The sequence below is a fragment of the Anopheles marshallii genome, chromosome 2 (assembly GCF_943734725.1).
Source record: "Anopheles marshallii chromosome 2, idAnoMarsDA_429_01, whole genome shotgun sequence".
In the NCBI taxonomy this organism is placed as follows: Eukaryota; Metazoa; Arthropoda; class Insecta; order Diptera; family Culicidae; genus Anopheles; species Anopheles marshallii.
Window position 1 is genome coordinate 37,209,298 of NC_071326.1, and position 21,152 is coordinate 37,230,449.

The 21,152-nt window shown below is 40.2% G+C and overlaps 2 protein-coding genes across 2 annotated transcripts in view; both read left to right on the forward strand.

The window, feature by feature from the left end:
* Window positions 1-3,211: 3,211 nt before the first annotated feature.
* Window positions 3,212-9,279, forward strand: LOC128715481 (uridine-cytidine kinase). Its single transcript, XM_053810390.1, has 7 exons — window positions 3,212-3,319; window positions 3,511-3,576; window positions 3,669-4,005; window positions 4,086-4,183; window positions 4,245-4,293; window positions 6,728-6,847; window positions 9,203-9,279. Exons 1-7 carry the CDS (start codon window positions 3,212-3,214, stop codon window positions 9,277-9,279), a joined length of 855 nt encoding a protein of 284 aa, XP_053666365.1.
* A 3,210-nt stretch (window positions 9,280-12,489) lies between these two features.
* The window catches only part of LOC128709976 (protein crumbs), a 30,229-nt gene continuing 21,566 nt past the window's right edge, over window positions 12,490-21,152 (forward strand). Inside the window, exon 1 of the mRNA XM_053805014.1 lies at window positions 12,490-12,547. Coding sequence (XP_053660989.1) covers window positions 12,490-12,547 — 58 coding nt within the window. The remainder of the gene's footprint in view (window positions 12,548-21,152) is intronic.

Genomic DNA, 21,152 nt, shown 5'->3' on the forward strand with positions numbered 1-21,152 from the left:
TTAAAACTGCTCTACGGGATGCTTGCATCTCGTTAGTTACAAGATACCATAAATCAAACCCAAACAAGCCCAGCCACACTGGGTGGTCAGCTTGTCTCATTTTAGATCCACATTTTAAGCTTTCAACACCCGTGTGTGATCTTCTCCGCCTTTGGGCAGGGAGTTTAAAGCAGTAAAAAAAATAACCTTCAGCAAATATGATAAATCATTCGCCCGGTGTAAGTATAAATCAAACCCAGTTAGTAACGTTACCACTCAAACGGGAGCCTACAGATAAGGTGTTTCTTTTATAAGCGGCTTTTAAGAATTAGAAAAGAATTTCAAGCTTGTTGTGCGAATTAACGACTACAAATGCTGATTTAGTTAGACAGTTGGTTTCAGTTTAGTTTCATAACCCGGTATGCATATTACGTTGGGATATCCTGTAGCAATAATGAACGTTCTGGTCTTCTGTAAGGAACAATGTCTGCTATACGTTCACTCCCTAAATTTAATTCACCTATTATCTGCACGTCTCGAATCCAAATTCAAATCTACCTCAGTTTGTCGGTTCATCTGAATAAAATCTTACTAACCTCTCGTTATGATCTCAATGTTTGCTCAATCCCAGCATCGCGTCATGCACGTCGAAGGCTCATCAACCGTTCGCTTTTCGACACGGGAAAGTGAATAGTTTGATGGACGCATATATGCAATCCGTCACCCATCGTCCCGGTTCATGCGAACTTTAACGTGATCCTATTGGAAGGATCACGCACACAAATGAAATCATCACGGAACTGACGCCACTGTCACGCGCTTCTTTCCGACCGGCCGGTTCATCATGCTATTGGCTTTGTGGAATACAATTAAATCAATATTAATTGGTACACCTTTGGTACACCATTGGTAGTACATCCAAACATTGGCGCCTCATAGGTTACCCAAGCTGTCTGTTAAGCACGAGCCTTGTGGTTGACAAGAGATGGTTTTTGCACAAATATTGACCGCCGAACAAAACGGCATGGCGTCTGCTTGTACCGCTTTAATGTTTTGTTTTTATTAGCACAGTTGATCTTTCGCTCGTCGATGCATCTTCATGAACTTGAGCTTACAAAAGGAAGCTCACATTTACTTTACCCGACGAATTGTGTCTGTCGATCAAATTTGGTCTACTATCGGTGACTCCTATAGCAAGCGGGCCAAAGTTATGTGCTATGATGTTTAGGCATCGACGCACTTCCACTGGCCATAATCAGTAGAGTTTCTTGTTTTTCTTTCCTTCTTGCGTTTAGCTTGATTTATGAGACATGGTTTTTGGCCACGCCGATTTCGACCATGACACGATCGCCCGAGTATTTGGCGTCGTGCGTACAGATTGACTGCCATCGGCCACGAATTCGACATTACGAAAAATTAGCCAGCCCAACCAACCACACTCGCACCCGATTGGCCCTCATACTGGTCACGTGCTAACATTCCATTGTTTTCATTGCTAGGCATCAGAAGGCCAAAAGTTCGCGAGTCAACAGTGCGAAAGTGGTCGCGTTGTCTGTAAGCGGGTTGCGCTGATTTGACTGATCGGTTGGTTCATTAGGACGGATTAGGTACGGGATTAACGGATGCTCCCATCCCCGAAACCGTTGCGACCTTAACAGGACGGATAAGATTAACACATATTTCACCAACCATATTGACAGTACGTTAATCTCAATTCCAATGCTGCTCCACCACCATTCACAGTGATATCGCTGGTCGTCCGCAATAAACCGGAATATTCCCGCCCACTAGCGTATGCATCGACTATCCGAAAACTTCAACGGTGCATACTCAACAGTGTTGCTGTCGCTTTTTTTGTGTTGATTAAATTGATCAACCTATCCCACTGGTCCAGATTCATAATTAAAACGATTTTTTAAAAATTGGACGATGGTAACAAAGAATCTCGGAAGCTCAAATATATTCAAAGCATGCATTCATTATATTCGATGCATTCTCAGGCTATTGAAGCCGTAAAAAATGTGTTAAGCCAAACACAAATGCAGTAGAAACAAAAATATAAGAGAAAAAAAAACATGCTAACATGCTTCTACGACAATCAACGATATTGTTATATTGAACCAATCAAGCTATCATGGTCTATAACCGTACCGAGTCTTCTAACTTAGGAGGAAGGATCCAAAACCGTCATGAATGGTTGTAACAGAGAAATGGCTTAGAAATACCTGCTTTCCAAACATTGAGTCTATCGAGCTAATACTGTAATAATCAAAGAAAGATTGATTTTTCTACGGGTTCTGAGCATACCCGTGGCTTTATGTCGTTAGCGAGGTTAAAATCATTGTAATATTTTGTATTTTTGCTAGAGAGTTTCCAACTAATAGATGGAGCTAGTACACTATCTGCAGAATATTTAGCAAAGACACAACTATCGCTACGTTCCTGTTACAAGTATTGCATACGCTTAGGCGAGCAGATGGCTTTTCGGCGAGTTTGTTTTTATTTTTTTATTGATTACTGTCCTCTAACGCCAAATCTACGTACAATGGCTAAGTTCTTGTTCCAACAATTATTTTACCAAATCATTAATTATTATCTGAATGAAAGTAATGAATCATTCAAGTACGAAACCTATTTCAAATGCGTTGCAACTGGCTTCAGGAAAATAGTAGAATGTTTAGATTAAAATCAGCAGAGAAAGCTGGTTTCTGGAAATCCGTAAATCAGAGTCAGACTTTGAATAGTGCAGCAGTATTCGTAAGTCAGGTTTTAAGTCATACGGTAAGGTACCGTAAGCAATAATCGCAAGACAAAAAAAAAAATTTTTTTGCATACCTTTAGGCGGTATAATAGTTTTAGCATTTTTATTCGTTAACATCGCTCTTGTTATTTGTTTGTTTGTAATAATGAAATAAGCTAGCGCAAATGCAACCACTAAACAAAAATATGTTATTATCTTTCAATTAAAATTCTACATTGCCTGTTCCAGAGCACAAAATCTGGTTGGCTATTTTGTTTCTCTCCCACAAGATCTTTCAATTTGGTGATATAAACAGACCACACATGTCATTGTTTGTTTTAAAATATAAATAAACGTCTGTCACGGGGCAAATTTCGCAGAACCAGATGTCAAGATAGTGAAAAGATTCTCGTTTGCGTACTGCCGTCGTGCAGATTGATTTTCTCCTTTTCCCCGCCCAAAGTTAGCGAAAACTAACGTTATTTCGTTGCAATGAGTGACATAGAATGTGTAAATGGTGCGCGATTGAATGGCAATTCAGGTGATGTAGTGAAAACACCATTTTTGATCGGAGTTGCTGGTGGAACGGCGAGCGGAAAGGTGAGTGCTTAGCGCGTACCAAGGGGTTTACCCGAAAGATTGCTGCGCAGTCTGCAGTGCAAATCAAAATATGGCCCCGGCCTTGAAATCGGTGCCAAATATAGACGGTCGTCATCTGCATGCACCACCAATAGCTAAAACCTGCAGTTACCACCAACATACAACATCTCTCCTCCCTTCTTGTTCCGTAGTCCACCGTATGCAAACGAATCATGGAGCAACTAGGCCAAGCTGATATGGACCATACGCAGCGACAAGTGAGCAAACACAGCGTCCAACTTATTTACGTAATCATCGTTCGCTCACACTGCACAATATGCAATTGTTTTCATTTCCATTTGATGCACAGGTCGTCACAATAAGCCAAGACAGTTTCTATCGCGAGCTGTCTGAGTCGGAAAAGGCGCGTGCGGAACGGGGTCTGTTTAACTTCGACCACCCGAGCGCCTTCAACGAGGAATTGATGCTTCAAACGCTGCAGGAGATTCTACAAGGGAAAAAAGTTGAGATTAATGAGTACGATTATCGGCGAAACGCAGTTTGTCCGGAAAAGAGAATTGTTATATATCCGGCGGATGTGGTTTTGTTTGAGGGCATACTGGTGTTCTATTTTCCCGCCATTCGTGATCTTTTCCACATGAAGTTGTTTGTCGATACCGATTCGGACACAAGACTAGCTCGACGAGGTAAAGATTTCATAACAGTTTGTTCAGTAAGATCGTCATGTGTTTGTGTATTTCAACAACATTCAACTTATATGTTCCAGTTCCACGGGACATTAACGAACGAGGACGAGACTTGGACCAAGTACTCAATGCTTACATGAATTTCGTCAAACCTGCTTTTGAAGAGTTTTGCTCTCCGGTATGATACTGTTCAATTTCATTCAAAGTACTGTATCTCACGAACGACTCATTCATTTCAGACGAAGAAATTTGCGGATGTAGTAATTCCACGAGGAGCTGATAATACAGGTAAATTTCAACGTTTAGTACAAGATTGCCATTTTATAATTTGTGCTTTATTCTGTATAATTTGATACTGTTCGGTTGTGGAATTTTCTCTAGTTTTTTTTTTTTTTTTGCTCGTTATCGAGCAGTAAAATCTGATATTTGATCTTCTATCTGTATAGTCACATCGGGTTTGACTAAAGCTGTTACCAATTATTACCATTTTTTTGTACTTTCCATTTACATTTTCATTTGTTTTTTTGATTGTCTTATTGCACTTCTACCTTCACTTAAAGTTGTGCGCAGTGTCTCAACAGTAAGGAACGGGTCTTCTTCTCAATCCTATATTGTGGCTTTTTTTAATACTTCTTCGATACTTTCCGACAATACCTATCACTACAAATTTATGTATGGTGTATGTGTGTGTGCGTTTGTTTTGTGTCTTTATTGTGTTTGTGTCAAAAAAACTTCACTTTGTTTTCCGGGTCATGCATAAAAAATCCCATATCAGTGGTATCGATTCTTTAGCTGAACTTTATCCAAAGTGTTTATCCTTTTGTTTAGTGAGAGCAATAATCTCATTTCGCGACGAATTAACCCAGCGGAGCAACTAGCAGCGAAATAGTTTCTACTGGAAGTGTCTCTGATTTTTCTTGCTCATCTTTTTCTAACATTTTACAGTTGCGATCGATCTGATAGTACATCACATTAATGAGATCTTGCATCCCAGTGGCGGATTCAACCAGAATGGACATTAAATCGCGTGGGGTCATTTAGGTCATGTTGGTTCTCGGCAAAAAATAGTCCTGCATCGATCATATACTACAGTACAGGACCAGTTTGTGCTACTGGTATCACATGTAAACGCTGCCTGAGGATACAAACCAATGATCGTACCAAAGCACATCATCGCGAAAACGCAACCAGTGCGGCCCACACTTCAAACTGTCAAATGTTGTTTCGTCCGGATTTGCCACCGGAACTTAGTAATTAAAGCGTATAAACATAGGCGTAACGGCAAAAAAACCTCAGCAAAAACGCATGCCAAATCAATGTTCCAAGCTAACATACTGCATGACAGATATTTTTTTATACAGTTTTTCACTGGGAATTTAATACCTTAGTATTTTCGCAGTAATTGGGCATTTAAATTCTTTATCAACATACATCCCGTAACTTTAATGGTAAAACAATATTTAGACTGATAAATTCAAACAAGTAAGCTTCTTGTGGAAGCTTATCTCACTCATTTGTGTAACGTCCAAATGGAGTATTTGTTGTGGATATTTTGCAAGCGAAATTCCCGTTCCCAAAGTCTTACAACAAAAACTTTCTCTTTACTCAATTGCGTTGAAATTTTGGAAGCTTTAGTAGTTGCAGTTTCCACCAGTTCTACTAATGAACTATTTAATAATAAATACATTTGATCGTACCCCAGCACTTGTTAAAACAATAGCCTTTACAAGGCCTTCAGCCTATTGTGCCACAGAGTCGAAAACTTTATGCATTTATGCAACAACATAGATATCCCGTTCAAATCAAACTATTGCAACACCATGTTTCCCAACATTCCTCAATGCAGTTCTATAGTTTATTTGCAAGCGACCCAATGCAAAACACATTCCTCTTGCATCATCTGCCTGTTCGTGCCACTGCCAGGTTTAGAAATCTATTCTCATGAACATCATTCAACTAGATCATCTTTTCGTTTAACTAACCGTTAATCAGTGAATTGCTGCAGCGCAAGATTACACATACATGATAGTTTAAATACTAAAAACACAACTTTAACAGTCTGCACTCCACACTCAGACAATGCTATTGGTTAAAAACAATTACTCTGATCTATCTACGATCGCATCATCTGATCAGATGAACATGCGAATAGCATACGTGTTTAGCATTTAAAAAAAGGAAAACAGTACATCAGGAAAAAGCAAAACGAATACGATACCACATAATCGAAACGAATGGTGATCATACAATCGATAAGACCAATACCCTAATAATCTGATAAGGCATGTTTTGTGTATGGCACAATAAAGAGGACATTTTTCGACTACGCATACATCGGTACGACTTATTTCATTTTGTTTTTGTATTTCGTCATAGTTTTTCTCATTTTGGTTTTCTGTGGGTGCACGCTCCTTTTATCTTAATTTACGTCCAACTTATTCCTTAATTGATATTATGTCAACATTGTTCCACTACAATTACACACGTTGGTAGGGAAAGTCTTCTCATGCCGCAATTAACGTCGTTGTATTAATTGTGTCTTGTTGGGTCCTCCTCGACTATAGCGGTGCTGATGCTGTTTTTGATCCCCTTTGTTGATCTTTTAGCCAATGCGTACAACATTTTCCCCCAACCATGTGTGCAGTTCCAATTGTCGCGTATTGTAGCTTGTCTATAATATAATCTCACTAAAATAATCTTCTCCTTGTTCTATTTCTTCCAGTCGCAATTGATCTGATCGTCCAGCACATCCGCGAGTTTCTGAACAATCGTACCCGCAGTGATCATAGTCCGCATATGGCCGCGTGCGGTACAAGTGCGATGAATCTGGCTAATGGTAGAGGTAAGACATCATTTAACGATACCGATCCGCACTATCGGCCACACTGAGCACAGTGAACAGGACAGCCGACCACTGACCGTTCGAAGTACACTCTTCTTGCTACCTTTCGCAAGTTCTTGTGTTTTTAGAATAATCATACCTGCCTGTGTCCTCCTATCGACTAAATGCCATTTATACGAGTTATAGTAGTCCCCACACCAAACAAAAAAAAAGAACACAACAAAACTGATATTTCGTTTTGCCACCAAAAATCGCATAGCTGATTAGCAAACGTAACAGCCAGACGATTTAGATTTGGAATCTAATGCCAGCTGGCGATGAAACATCGATTACGTTAATAACACAATAACAGCGATCAATTAAACATGTTCTGTTCACACACACACGCGCCCAATGTTAGTTATCGTAAAACATCTCAATTTAGCGTGTATTACTTCAGATTCATTCAGTTATAATTCATCTTTGAATCGCCTAATCGCCATGGTTCTAACCTTACCGTCACACAAGCTGAAAGTGCGTTGATACGTACATTCCGATTGATGAAACATAATTGCGTTTTACAACATTTAACATTATACCACATGAAACTGATACATTTATTAACCACAGATTAAGTTATCATTACTAAACAATTGCTCTGAAGTAAATTCATGCAATATACAAATTTGGTTGTTAGTAGAGATGTTTAAATTGTTGCTAATGTCTCAATAGTTAGTTTACATAGCCGCTTACCAAATCACGACCGAGAGATACAGGCAATATTGCAAAGCAATATGTAGAGTAGATCATTAAATTGTTTTGCCGCGAGGGTTTTTCTAAGCGCTTGTTGATAATTTATCTCTTGTAGAATCGATAACACACTGCTTCCAACATTGACATTTGAATTTGTGTAATCAGTCCTTGTAACCACACAAAAGAAAATATCCTTATCCACTCGGATAGTGCTTACAGAACAGCAATTACACACCCGTAAGCTAGGAAAGTATAGAACATCACCACTGTCCGGCACAAAATACAACACATGAGAAAGATTAGTGCCTGCTAGAGCGATGGTTGATAATTCCAGTGGAAGAAACATGTAAAACATATACATTTTACATGCCTCTGTGTGTTTACTACACGAAGGCTAATAGCAGTAAATATCTATTTTTCATTTTAAGTTTATATATTCTAAATCATATATTGGATTTTATTTGACGCTGTGGCACTAATATTATTTTGTAAGCTTTTTTTGTTTCATATTATGTTTTATATATAAAATGATATTCTGTTTGTTTAATCTTATTTAATAATCAGTCCTTTTCATTTATTAATCCTTTGTAATCTTTACCATTAATAACTCTGTTTCGTTTCCTCTCTTTATACCGTATCTGATATTTTCTAGTCCGTTACTTCGTGTTCCACTAGAACGCATACATAGTATATAGATGAAACAGCAAGCTAAAAACCCAAATTTGCAATGAAAACCAATTTCTACGGGTCATCTTATTCTTATTTAACAATGCTACAAATATGGCACAGAAAACCCGAAACAAAACTTTTCTACGAACGCCCAACATCATGAATAGTACGGTTTTTAAACATTCAAATAATTCAGAAACTATACTTTCCAATTTGGAAGTCAGCATGAAGACACAATTAAAAAAACTCAAACACTCGATTATATTGAATGGCTCATTGAACATTTATAGGTGGATAATCAAATCTCAACAGAATTACAAAACAAATCCTAAATACTAACGGTTGGTAGGGATCAACAAATTAATGACTTGACTGCACTTTTTTTTTGTTTTGAGATATGAGTATAATTTACACATATATTTATGTAAAAAGATAAATGTCTTGCTTATACCTAATCTTGTTACCTAGCTGTGTATTGTGTAAGCACAGCTCAAGCTTCAAATTGGTTCGGTCCGTTGTACTGTTGCCCCGAAGATGTCAGCCATACCACTGTGAGAAGTGCCATTGTTATTAGTTTATAATTTATCCTTACATGTACTGCAACCATTGTACTGTTTTATTTGTTAGTTGCTCAAACCAAATCAAAATTGTAATAAATATCCTGCTACTGGCTCGCTGTCTGTACTGTACGTGTATTTGCACATGACCAAACCAACGAAACAACAATTCATTCGTGGTGCACGCTGTGGAATTTTTGAATCCTTTAAATACAATTCTAACTCGATCTAATAGCAAACTTTCATAACGACACGTATGTCCACAACATTCGCTCACCACGACCAAACTGTTGTCCAGCGTATTTGATTTGTTGTATTGTTTTTTAAACGCTTCACGGATGATAATTATTATAATTATTTCACCTCTCTTGTACCTGTTGCTTTGTATTATCCGCAGCTCAAACTAGTATGCACTCGATATCACCTTCCATGATCAATAATCAGCTTTACGCGGTACTGTACGAGTACAGTTGAGCAGCACGTGAGCGAATGCTTGTAAAGTATAGGGAAAGAATTTTTAAACGTCCAATGAATAGAGGAAAAATATGTGACAAAAATGTAGCAAATATCTTGAGAACTATTCAATATTTCACTTCACCAAGTTCACAACAAATCTTGACAGTAGCAATTGAAGCCACCGGTGCATATATAGCAAATAATTGTGAAGCGAACCGATAGTGTGGAGAGAAACCCCTTTCGATCGTACAATAATTCTTCAAGAGCAATATATCTTTTGTCGTTAGGATTAAATGCGTTTGTGGTAAGGTATAGGCGAATGTTGGCACCGGGTGAATGTCGTTAACGCAGGTGTTTTGCTATTTACTAAGTTCGACATTTACTAAGCTCGTAAGCTTACACGTAGACTTTTCTTAGTAGCAAGCGATACAAAATATTGATGCAATAGCGAAGAACAAGAGGGTAAATAGTATATGGTAGCAAAACCTTACTAAATCTAAAAGAAACAATTTTGTAATCCCTCCTGTGTGATATCGTACAAAGCGGATTATGATTTCAAAGATGTAAAAAAACAACACATATTTAACATTTTATTTCATAAATGCACAGAGACACACGGATTGTACATTACCGATCGTCATGGTGCTTTGTACGCTAGAATCACGCATAATGGCATAATGAACGAATGTACAACCGTAAACGCTAGCTGAGAGAAGAAAAACCAAACAAAAACTTTAAACTGTATGTACAATAGGGTAAAACACCACCAAAAATTTGATTTATTTTATACCTTCTATTTGAAAATAAAGTTGTTCGAATCCATTTTAAGTGATTAAGGGATAATAAAATTTGTTTTTTCCAGTACAGCGTGATGACAAGAAACAATAGATTTATTTTACATTTTTGTAAAACTTGAAAATAAATTTTGTGCAACTCAAATTAAGCAATCAACCAACTTTATTTATTTCATTTCAGAAACCGTTCGATCGGTATCGAAATATTTTTTTTTTTGTGTTGATAAGGAGACATGATACTTCGTTTAAGAGATTAAGGGGGCAGTATACTCTGGTGCTCTGAAAAAAAATCTTTGATTTTCGAGATATAAATATATTTTGTCTACACAAAGATAACTCTAAGTACTGTTTGAATATGTGTTTAACAAAAAAGGGAAAGCTATAACAAACAATTTTTCTCACCTAAATAGGGTAATGTTTGGGGTTTTAGTCACCTCTGAAGGCGAATTGCTGATTAGCAGGCATCATAGAGACCGCGCCGCTACTGCTAGTCTATTGTTGTTTACTATTGTATATTTAAAACACTCCAAGGAATTTTTTAAGCCAAAAACCGTTTTTTTTAGCTAGCAAAGTGTAGGTGCTACACTTAATGTGTACCGTACTGTATAAGCTAAATGTGCAAGCAATGCCATGCCCACTGTCGGTCGATTTATAAATTATAACTCAAATTTTTATATACACATTTCCCTAATTAATTTCAACTCTCTTGAAAAAGAGCTTATTCTAAACACTCGAACGATATGTTTTATATATTTTTTGACCAACAGCAACATATTGTAATGCTGCGATTTCAAGCCTCTACTGTTATTTTCACCTGTCCACACGAACACACTCACGCTTCGCCTACGCATACCTGCAGTTTATAGCAAACACACGGTGGCTGCATTAGCAAAAGGGCCCATTTGTTTGGCTCCGTAGTCCCGTGGCACTGTTTGGTGTTTTCGTCCATGCTGTACTGTGTGTAAAGTGTACGTCTTGAAGCCGTGTTTATACTAAACATTCCTCCTTGAGCTAGTGCGTTTGTTTGCGCACTACCATAAAACAACCGATCGATCTTGAGCAGCATATTCAATCGTGCGTGAGAAGGCTCCATAGTAGCGGTGCGACTAGAATCTCACAGTGCGTAACGTGAGGAGAGCCCACAACTGTGCCTGCAGTCAACACACCAACACACTTTCAGTGCGGCAGCGGCCGCTCCATTAGCACCGTGTCGTCATGCTGCCGTGTGCCATTGTCTCGCCGTCCGTTGTCATGGTGTTCGGACGCCAAAGCGTGTCCCGTGTCGTGGTGTAGGCTGCTTGCCGCAAACCGCGATGCGTGCGCGTACCGAGGACGGTCAGTTGAGTTTGAAGTTTGGTCGCGTACGGACGGGTTTTGTAGCGCGCGTCCGGCGACCAGTAGACTATTCGCGACCGGTGTGAGTGCGCGGGGAACATAGCAATATCGTTGTACCCCCAACGTCCCGTCGAAACAACAATAGTGGAAAATTAATGTATTTTCTCTGTTCCATGTGTATGTGTTGTAGATTATAGTTGGTGCTTGTGTAGAGCAGCAATAATTTCAAAGTGCGAAGCAATTGTGCTTAGACCGGTTATACGCCCCCTTCTTAGCACACGTGAATGAATCGAGTGCTAGGCGATAGCAAAACAAAAATTTGCTTGCATAGATCAACTCCGCAAGGGGGTTGATACGAGTGGCTAACATCCATTCTCCCCCGTTGGCAGGGGTTCGTTTGGTGTGTGCGTGTATTTGTCCCGCGAAAGTGTTCTGCAAGTGTTGATCATTCTGTGTGGAAGGGATCGCACGATCTACGGCATTTCTATGACGAGCGTGTCATTCGATACCGATTTTAAAATGCATCACAAAAGCACCTGGAAGCAAAAAACCACCGGGAGTGCTTAGTATTTTCGATCGTCAGTGTGTTTATGTTTGTATTTTTTGTGTTGTTGTTTCTGTTGGTGTAAAATTTTGCAACACGAGCGAAATTTTACTTTCCCTTCGCGAGCTTAAACCTCCCTCAATCCGAATACACACCGATGAGAGTAGAAAGGAAGCACACGCGATCGTGCACCGTGAAGAAGAGAAAAACCGACTCGAACCAGCATCAGCAGCAGCAGCAGCAAACGCATCCCCAAACCCCACACAACACATCACTAATGCATTAAACCAAACGTCATCCAACGGTAGTGAGGCGAAGGTTTCCTAGTGTTTTCGCTATCGCTTCATCCCGGTTGTTTGTGTCGGTGGAAAATTGAATGCTTATTTTGCGCATATAGAGTGAGTGAGTGAGTGGATGTGAAGGAAAAAATATTGATAGAAAATCGAACGCGCGAGTTGGGCGCGACGTCCGTCCAGATAGCCGGCGTGAAAGTGCACCGCGCCGGGGTGGGGGAAAACAAACGGAAAGAAATAGGCGCAAGCTACGAACCCCAAGATGAGGATCCGCAGCCTGATGCTTGCACCGGTCACCACCCTCGGGGTGTTTATCATTGGTAAGTGTTTGGGGATTTTGTGTGCAAACGCGTGTAAATGTTGTCGTTTGAACGGGCCAAACAGCAAAAACCATCGCCACAACCAGTTTCAGTTCTACGTTCGCTAAATCCTGAGTAAATTCCCCCAACGAGCACGATTTGAAAATTCAACCACTGTACAAACACTTTTGGGTTTTTGAAGTTGTGGTCTGGGCGAAACACAAGCAATTCATAGAGAGCGTAGTCTAAGCCGCGCGTGTACTAGACACCAAGCACCAGGTATGAGTCACGGGCTGGAATTTTAACATCGTCAGCGCCGTTACAACCACAAACATCCACCGAAGGGGTGGGTTCAATATCATCCGTAACCACCACAACCAGCGACAACGGCAAGATCTGTTTCTCTATCTGTCTCCCCTTCATGGCGTCACGTTTCGTTGGGGGTTTGAATTTTTAATGTAATCTTTTAATTATAAGCACATCTCTGATTGAACGTGATCGCTCTGGGGTGTTATTTATTTACATTTTTTGTTTAAAGTTGTTTTCGGAACTTCCCTATACGAGTAACAGGGAATGATTTCCAAATAATATAATCTTCCTTCGACGATCGCTTTACGTTAAGATTCAAAGCAGGAAAGTTTATCGCGTCCCTGGTTGTTTTTTTTTTCTTGAGACACATAAGCCAGGTGCCCTGAACGAGCATGATCGTTTGTACCCATACACACATGCAGGCTACCTGTTCACACACAGCATAGAAGATCGTCTCAAACCACTAGCGAAGATGCCAACAAACGCACCCAAATTCCATCGGTTTCCAACTGACCCGTGCCACGAGAAGGCAACATAAGAACGAAACGGCGAAACTCCTTAAGAAAGTCCCAAGCCACAACCTGTCTCGATGTTGGTGTGTGTCTCTGTATGTGTGATTTAACGCACACAAAGTAATGTAAGGTTGTTTTATTTCTCCTTCTGGTTCTCTTTCTTCCCTGCGCGCGACGATCTACCGTGTGTTTCGTGATGATGATTGTTAAAAACACAGCGGGTATCAGCGGAAAACCAGAAATCAGCAGCATGTGTAAAAGAACGTCGTCGCAAAGGAAGGGAATCGAACATAGGCACTTCCATCGGTGCGAACAGCACCGAAGCGACCGTTCCTTCGGGGCACAAAGCAGCGGTATAAAGAGAACGAACGAACTGATCGTCACGCACACACAAAAGCCAACAAGAACGATGGAAAGATCACGAAAGGAAAGGGGCCAAAAGCAACCGTACCGTAAAAGCAGCACATCTTACGGAGGGTTCGTCTTGTTCGTACCATTGAAATCCATCGTTTGCGGTGTTACCTTTCACTGACCCTGCGAGCGGAGTTGAGTTCTTGATCGTTGTTTTTGAACAATTTTGGGGGAAATCCGCACATCCGTCCCTGCCCTTGCGTGTGTAACTAATTGGTGTGTTTTTCGGGGAAGATCGCGTTTGTACTGGGTACCAGCATGGCCAGAAGATCATCACCCCCGGCTAAGCATGCGTAAGCAAATGGAATTTTACCCCGGGGCAAAGCGCTGCAATGAAACAATGAAGTTACTTCAAGACGAACCAAGATAGAGTCATAAAATTCTAATTTGAAGCAACGACACCTTGTTTTCCTTTTTTTTTTAGCAGGTAACCAACAAACAAATGGGTGAAATTATCTTGGGTAGAACCTTCACATTTTCACCCCGCTTATTTAGTAGAGGAAATTCGTGAGAACGCTATTCGTTCCTGTAAATTTGTTGACGTTTTGACAAAGAAAATTGCGGCCAGTGAAATCCGGTAAATAGTGTCATTTTAAGACATGGGAACGAGTAATTTTCCCAGCATAAAAGCTAGATATTAACGATCATTAGAATGCGCGATCAACACAAACCGGTGAATTGAGAAGTTATTTTAAGGTGTTTTGGAAGTAACTTAATTTGGTTTCTATATCAATTTGGAGCAATAACAGACATCACATAAACATTCCCATTGCTGTGCATGCCTCGTTTTATCTTACCCTTGATGAAGGAAAAGTCTTGACCTTGAAAAAATGAGATTAGAAGCTAAATATGGCGAAAGGAAACAAACTCAAGCCGCTAAAAAACATGGGACCGGTGATGAGCCTCACGTTACACGGAACACGTCACTGAGGTCATTCTACGAATCGATAAATTACCGCCAACAGTTCCGTCAGCCGGCCGGTCGATACTCGTACCGGTGAGCGAATGCTGCACAGGCAAACCGATGCCATTTAGTGTAATGCAATTAGCACAATGCATACGATTCCCCGTTGCTTTTTATGCGATGCAATTCAATAGAACGTTGTGGAATTTATTAAAGAGAAACTCGTTTTTTCTCAACAAAAACCCATTGCGCATTATTCTCGATCTCGCTTTACAGAGTGGAGGTAAACGGTTCCTCTTGCTTTTAACTGGAAACCTTTCCGTTCCATTCGTCATAGAGATTAATGATCGTGAGCTAAAAATAAAGTTCCTTCCTAGTTGCCCTATACCTTCGAACTCTATCGAGCTGCTTGAACGGCAGCCTCATGCTGGGTTGCGGGTGCGACAAACTTTCGCAACATGGCGTAATCTCGCACGTATGTGCTTTCTTTCACACCTCAACGTGGCCGGCAATATGTTTCGGTTCGTCATGCAAAAGCTAAATTCTTTCTCCGGGAAAGACGCCAAACAGCGCGCCGTAAACACGCAAGACCTTCCCGGTCACTGGTCGACGAAGAAATGAGGCCACCGCCAAATCATCGACGGAAGAGCCCCACCACCATACGTACGCCGGATGCCCGGAGGATGGGAGTTTCAAAGGGAGGGATCGCTTCGCCCAAAACCGGATAGTTTGAAAATGTGTACGACGTTCCTTTTCTTCGGTCTGTGCGCCGGTGACCGCAATGACGCGACGATGCCAGTGGCGGCAAAACGGACAGCATCTTGATCTGGGGCAAGTTTTCAGGCTTCTACGGTGCGCTACAATGCTAGCGTTGTGTAGTACGATCACGTGGAAGTGGACGAAGGGTGTCCAGAATATAGTCGAAAAATCTTCATCTTTTCAATAACTTGTTTCTGCTTGACGGTGATACGGTGGGCTTTTGAGCGTTTCGAATTTCACGACCAGGGAAAAACAGAACCGTGAACCAGCCGGAAAACGGGCAGTGCAGGGGAGAATTGTTGGTGGAAGTGAAGGTATTTTAACGCAAAGGAAATCGATCAACGATCGTCTGCTTTGAGACGACCTGTTTTTGTCTTACGTTTTCGGTTTGAAGTTCGATCAGACCTTGGATGGGAGATGGTCCGTATTTGAAGAGTTCACGTTGATGGAAAGCGACAGAAAAATTTGCGGTTTTACATTGTTGTGGAAGGAAGTTGTGGCTTTAGAATACCACAAGTACCTAAAAAGTGCTTAGCGAAAGTTTGTCTTACTCGAGGGTTAACGATCATATAGCCAATTATCGAAATATATTTTAAAGATAATATGAATGAAACACCATTTTCCTTAATTCAGCCATTGTGAAATACGGCAGTATGGACGCCATGGACCCTACAAACATCAACGATCCATTCGCCATTACCATTTCGCACACTAGTTTTGGCCCACAGCGACCCGTGAATGGTACACCATTGTTTTACAATCTCGTAACCCCACGCGATCTGTACCGGGCGTGCAGTAAACAACAGTAAGCTACCGAAACCACCCGCTAATTAAGCCATTTTTGCACACACAGTTTCACACCTTTTGCCAGGTTGTACCGTTTATTTGCATGTCGAATCGGGTTAATCGTCATATCGACCTCGAACTCATCATATACGACTTGGTTTGGTGCGAGATGTAAAAATGGCACATTTTGGAGAACGCTAAAGCGTTGCCAACACAGCAATAATGCCGAATGGTTCATCTGGCGTATAGTTTTGTCAAGCGACATATGTTTTTTTTTTATTTGAAAAGGTTGTTTGCGTTACCATGAAACGTAACTGAACAAATTGGCTACTTCCAAGCTATTCAGCAACTAGCAACCATTCAAACAAACAGACCATTTGGTAGTTGAACTCTAATTGAACAGAATTTTCCCTACCGGCATTGTATTTATTTTGATCACTTTCAGACCCATGGTGGGTGTTGTTGATTGGGGGTTGAAAATTATTTGTTTACGTTTCATGTGAAGTCCCTGAAGCGTCATCATGGCAACACCAAATGAAAAGGCACGAGGGATTTTGTGCCCGCTTGCTATGGGGAAAATCGAGCAGCCCAAACATACGAGTTGTTTTATAAACGTGTTTCTGTGAATGATAATAAACTTTAAATCGAGACGCTAAATCCGTCAGTTCAACAGTAATGTTGCATAAAAAAAAACCTATCACAAAATTGTTTTAATTTGAGCTGTTTTTACATAAAATATTGTTATTACAATTCAATTAATTGCAATTTACCATTTAAACCAAAACACGACTACGCTATCAATGATCAAATTTTAACTTGAACTTACCAAAACCGAGAACTCCCGGTGTATTGTTGAATGCAACACCTACTTTGAACTCTCTCCTTCATGAAAAAAATGATCGCGAGATCAAAACACTAGGGTTAATATTTCAAGAACTTCGGTGGTCCCAGGTGTGTAGAAACACTGACATTGAATTTAGCGGTGGATCATTTGATGGCCTTACAGCAAGACTTGCGTATATGAGAGATCTTAAAGCCACTTTCTACATGTATTCTACTTTCTTGCATTTCGACAACTTTCTACATTTATACATTTTTGACAGACTTTATATAAAAAAAATCAATAATTTCACCATCTTCACTAATCAAGATTAATTATGCATCCTTCAATTGACTTCGATCTAACAACTAGAACTACGAATTTCTACGAATTTTAGAAAAAGGTTGATTAGGGGATTTACACATCGATAAGAACTGTTTGCAAACAATATAACAATATATAGAAAAATATTCTCATTAATCCTGTAAGACGGCTAGGTTAATTTTGTTACCTTCAATGTCATATTCATGTACACTATGTTAAAATATAACATCACGCACCACCTAATCAGGTGCATTATACCTGTGTTGTACATATTACTCTTAAGTAACAATGCATAACAAACCAACACACATAAGCCACGGTGCACCCACTCGGCTAACACATTGCCCAAACCCGCACCGTTCCCAAAGCCAAACCCAGATTTTTTAAACGGTTGAAAACTTTTTTCCCCATCTCATCAGGTGGTTCGCTTGAATGCGTCTTTTCGATATTGCTTTCCACGGCACTGTTCCACCGTTTGAAAATATTGACGGGAAGTGCACAAATTGCTACGCACCAGTGGCATCGCACCAAACCCAACGCCATTGTCACCTGTACCTATTCTAAAGCTTCGCCGCCAAGCTGTACTTTCCCGCCCGCCACTCCGATTGCGTCCACACATGATGTTGATGATACCAAGCTACTACTTTAAGTGGATAATGTTGTTCGGAACAGAGGTTTCCATTGAGATAGCATTTTTTTTCTCACCCACTTTGAACTCACCAAACGGAGGCTCCCGGTCGGTGGTAAGAATATGGTCACTTTAAGTACGTTTGTACTATCGATTATATCACTTCGACCTACCACTGCATCACGTTGAGCGAATGTGTTTGAAGTTCACAAAGCATTGCAAATAGGTTTGTGTGTGATTCATTTACGCTGATGTAGATGTTGAATGGGAAAGATTATATCAACCTCTAACTACTTCAAACTGATGGAGTTAAGTACATCTAATGCGGGTATCGTTGAGTAGGCTGTTACGCTACACTTACTGCAGCTCCGTTTCCTTTTCCATCCAGTTGTCCAGCAGTCACCTTGGTCACGTGACCATTTGCATAGTGACCCTAAAACCATCCGTTATTGCTTCTACTTGCGCTCATTGGCACCTTTTCCATAGAACCTACGCTAATTGCCATCTTTCTCCTCACATATAAAATATGTGAAAAATATGAAAGACTCAAAGGCCCAGTCCGTCCATTTCTTTCCGCAACATAACTATAGACCAACGTACAGAGGGGGCCTCAACAAACGCGACTTTTATCTCGCACTACCCCTGCGACGTAACGAAGCGAAGTAAAGTGTACCGCACCGCTGCAGTATTTTGGATCGAATTTCGTTCACCAGCAATGCCACAACAGTATGCTAATGGTGTAGTAGGTGTAGGTGAGAATGGTCACCTTGTTTTGTGGCCCGGTTATGCTACGGCTAATGGCACTTTTTTTTTCTTGGCGTTGAAAGGTAGTACTCACGGTGAAACCCTACGCGGGAATGGCCGCATGCAGGTGTGATTTTTGTTCGATAAGGCAACGACCACAGCGTCCACGTGGCGTAATAATGAGCAAATTGGTAGCAAACCGTTTCACTAATGTTTAACGATCATACACTCAAGTGAAGTAGCTAAAGTGAGTTTTAATTGCAGCATACCCCAAATTGTGGTCTTTCTTGATGTTAGTTTATCGTCCATGGAGATTATACTGTGAAATATTTCTAACGATTGTCTGCCTGCTATTTCTTTATTATGTCTTAAAGGACGGTCAAGCCGTTTTATGTAGGGTTGGGTAAATCTGATTCATATTCACAATTCTTAATGAATCGTTAAACCTTCTCGTTAAAGGCTTCTGAATCTTAATTAACTAATTACTCTAATCTATAAGATTTGATGTCTAAAAGCATTGTTGAAGGTTCAAAAATTTTGATTTACGGTCTGGCCATTCTCAAAGAATTAAAAAAAATCTCAAGTCTTTGAACTCAAAGATTCTTGAATTATCGAGATTGGATCTCTAGAGTTTCTCGGAAGTCTTTTTTCTCTACAGTTTGTCTAATGCAGGGGTCTCCAAACTTTTCAGTCCGCGGGCCGCATTGGTTGAAACTATGATGGGCCACTTATACATTACAGGGTTTTACATTAGATAGGATATAGCGAATCCAACTTACTGAATCGCACGAACAGACAAGATCAGACACAGAAACTACAAACTTTAATTAATCGCTAAAATTGGATATGGAATCGCATGCGCAATTTAGTGAATGCCAAATCGGTTAGCATGTTTACGTACAGGCGGATTCAAGTGTTGAAATACAAAATGAAGTTGCAAATTAATCAAAAGTTTTTAACATCATTAAACCTAAGTTTTAATGGATAATTTGAACAAGCTTTGTTTAAAATGTCGTGAAAAAAATGAAAAATTAAAAATGAAAAATAAAATGAATATTCTATCTCAACTCTTGAATCCGGCAGATGCGGAAACAGCCCGGCCGGATTTGACATTCACTAAATTGTGCCCGAGACTCCATATCCAAGTTTTGCGATTCAGTAAATTGTGTTGTCTAGGGTCAATTTCCCAGTTTATCTTATAAGCTTACGCGATTCATTAAGTTGCACTCGTCTATCGATTCTCGATTCTATCTATTGCAAAACCCTGTATCTTCTGGGTAATTTAGAGAGATGTTGCGCTCGGGGGATTTTTATTTCACATTTTCTATTATTAAATATTGCTAACTATTTCAGTAATTAAATTGAATAGTTAAGAAATATTACAACTGGAGACCCCTGGTCTAATGAATCTTTTGAGATATTAACTCCAGATTCGAATACCTTCTTCTTGTTTATCGAGTACAACAACCTCAAGGTGGCTTTCAGTGACTTTATTGACCCGTGTGAGGACCGGCGCTGCTACCATCATGCCACGGGGCGCCCCAAATTCGATTTGAATAACTACTTACTGAACATTGATATGAATGATTCTTCTTGAAAGATTCATTAGGTACAACGATTGCATTGCTATTTGCATTGCACATCATTCTTTCCGCAAATACTCTCTAGCACGAAACAATAGTACAGGGTAGCAACATTCCAGCGTAAAACAGATCTCTTCCAACCACCGCCGTAATCTGATCGATCGCTATTAATCTGTTCTGCCGACAGCCAGCGTGACATACCGTGACAACTCGCCAATGGAAAACTCTCCACCAGCTGGCCGCACCAAATGCGTAGGGGTGGAACGTGGTGTAACTTTGCTGAAAAAAATGCCGCGGAAGCGTTCGACGAAAACCAAACCGTCAACTGTGATTGTTCAATTTTGTTCGCAAAGCCGTATTTTTTTTTTCTTGTGCCCCATTTTTCGATCATTACATAACGGTTACGAACGGCTTGTGTGGCTGGTGTGGCTATATGATTTAATATGACGGTCGATCACGGCAATGGAGCCGAGTGGAAAACGTTCTCCGTAATACACGTGATTGATCTGTTAGGGATCGCTACCGCGATTCGAATCGGTTTGTGATTTACCGCAGAGAGTGTGCTGCACGGTTTGAACATTGGGTGCAACATTTGCTTTCGCTGATGAATACTTATTAATCTTATTTCTTAACTTTTCACACCGGCTCAGCCTGTGCAGTAGTTCGGTTTTGATCCGCCGGTGACTAATGGCGTGAGGTAATAGGAAATACACTGCATTTCTTGAGGGTTTTTTTTCGCTTTCTTTTGAATGTTTGCGTCATGTTTCTACATGATGTCCTTTTTTAGTATTCCGCTGTTCATACCATTTATTGGAACTTTTTTATTAAAATTTTTTAAATCTCTTT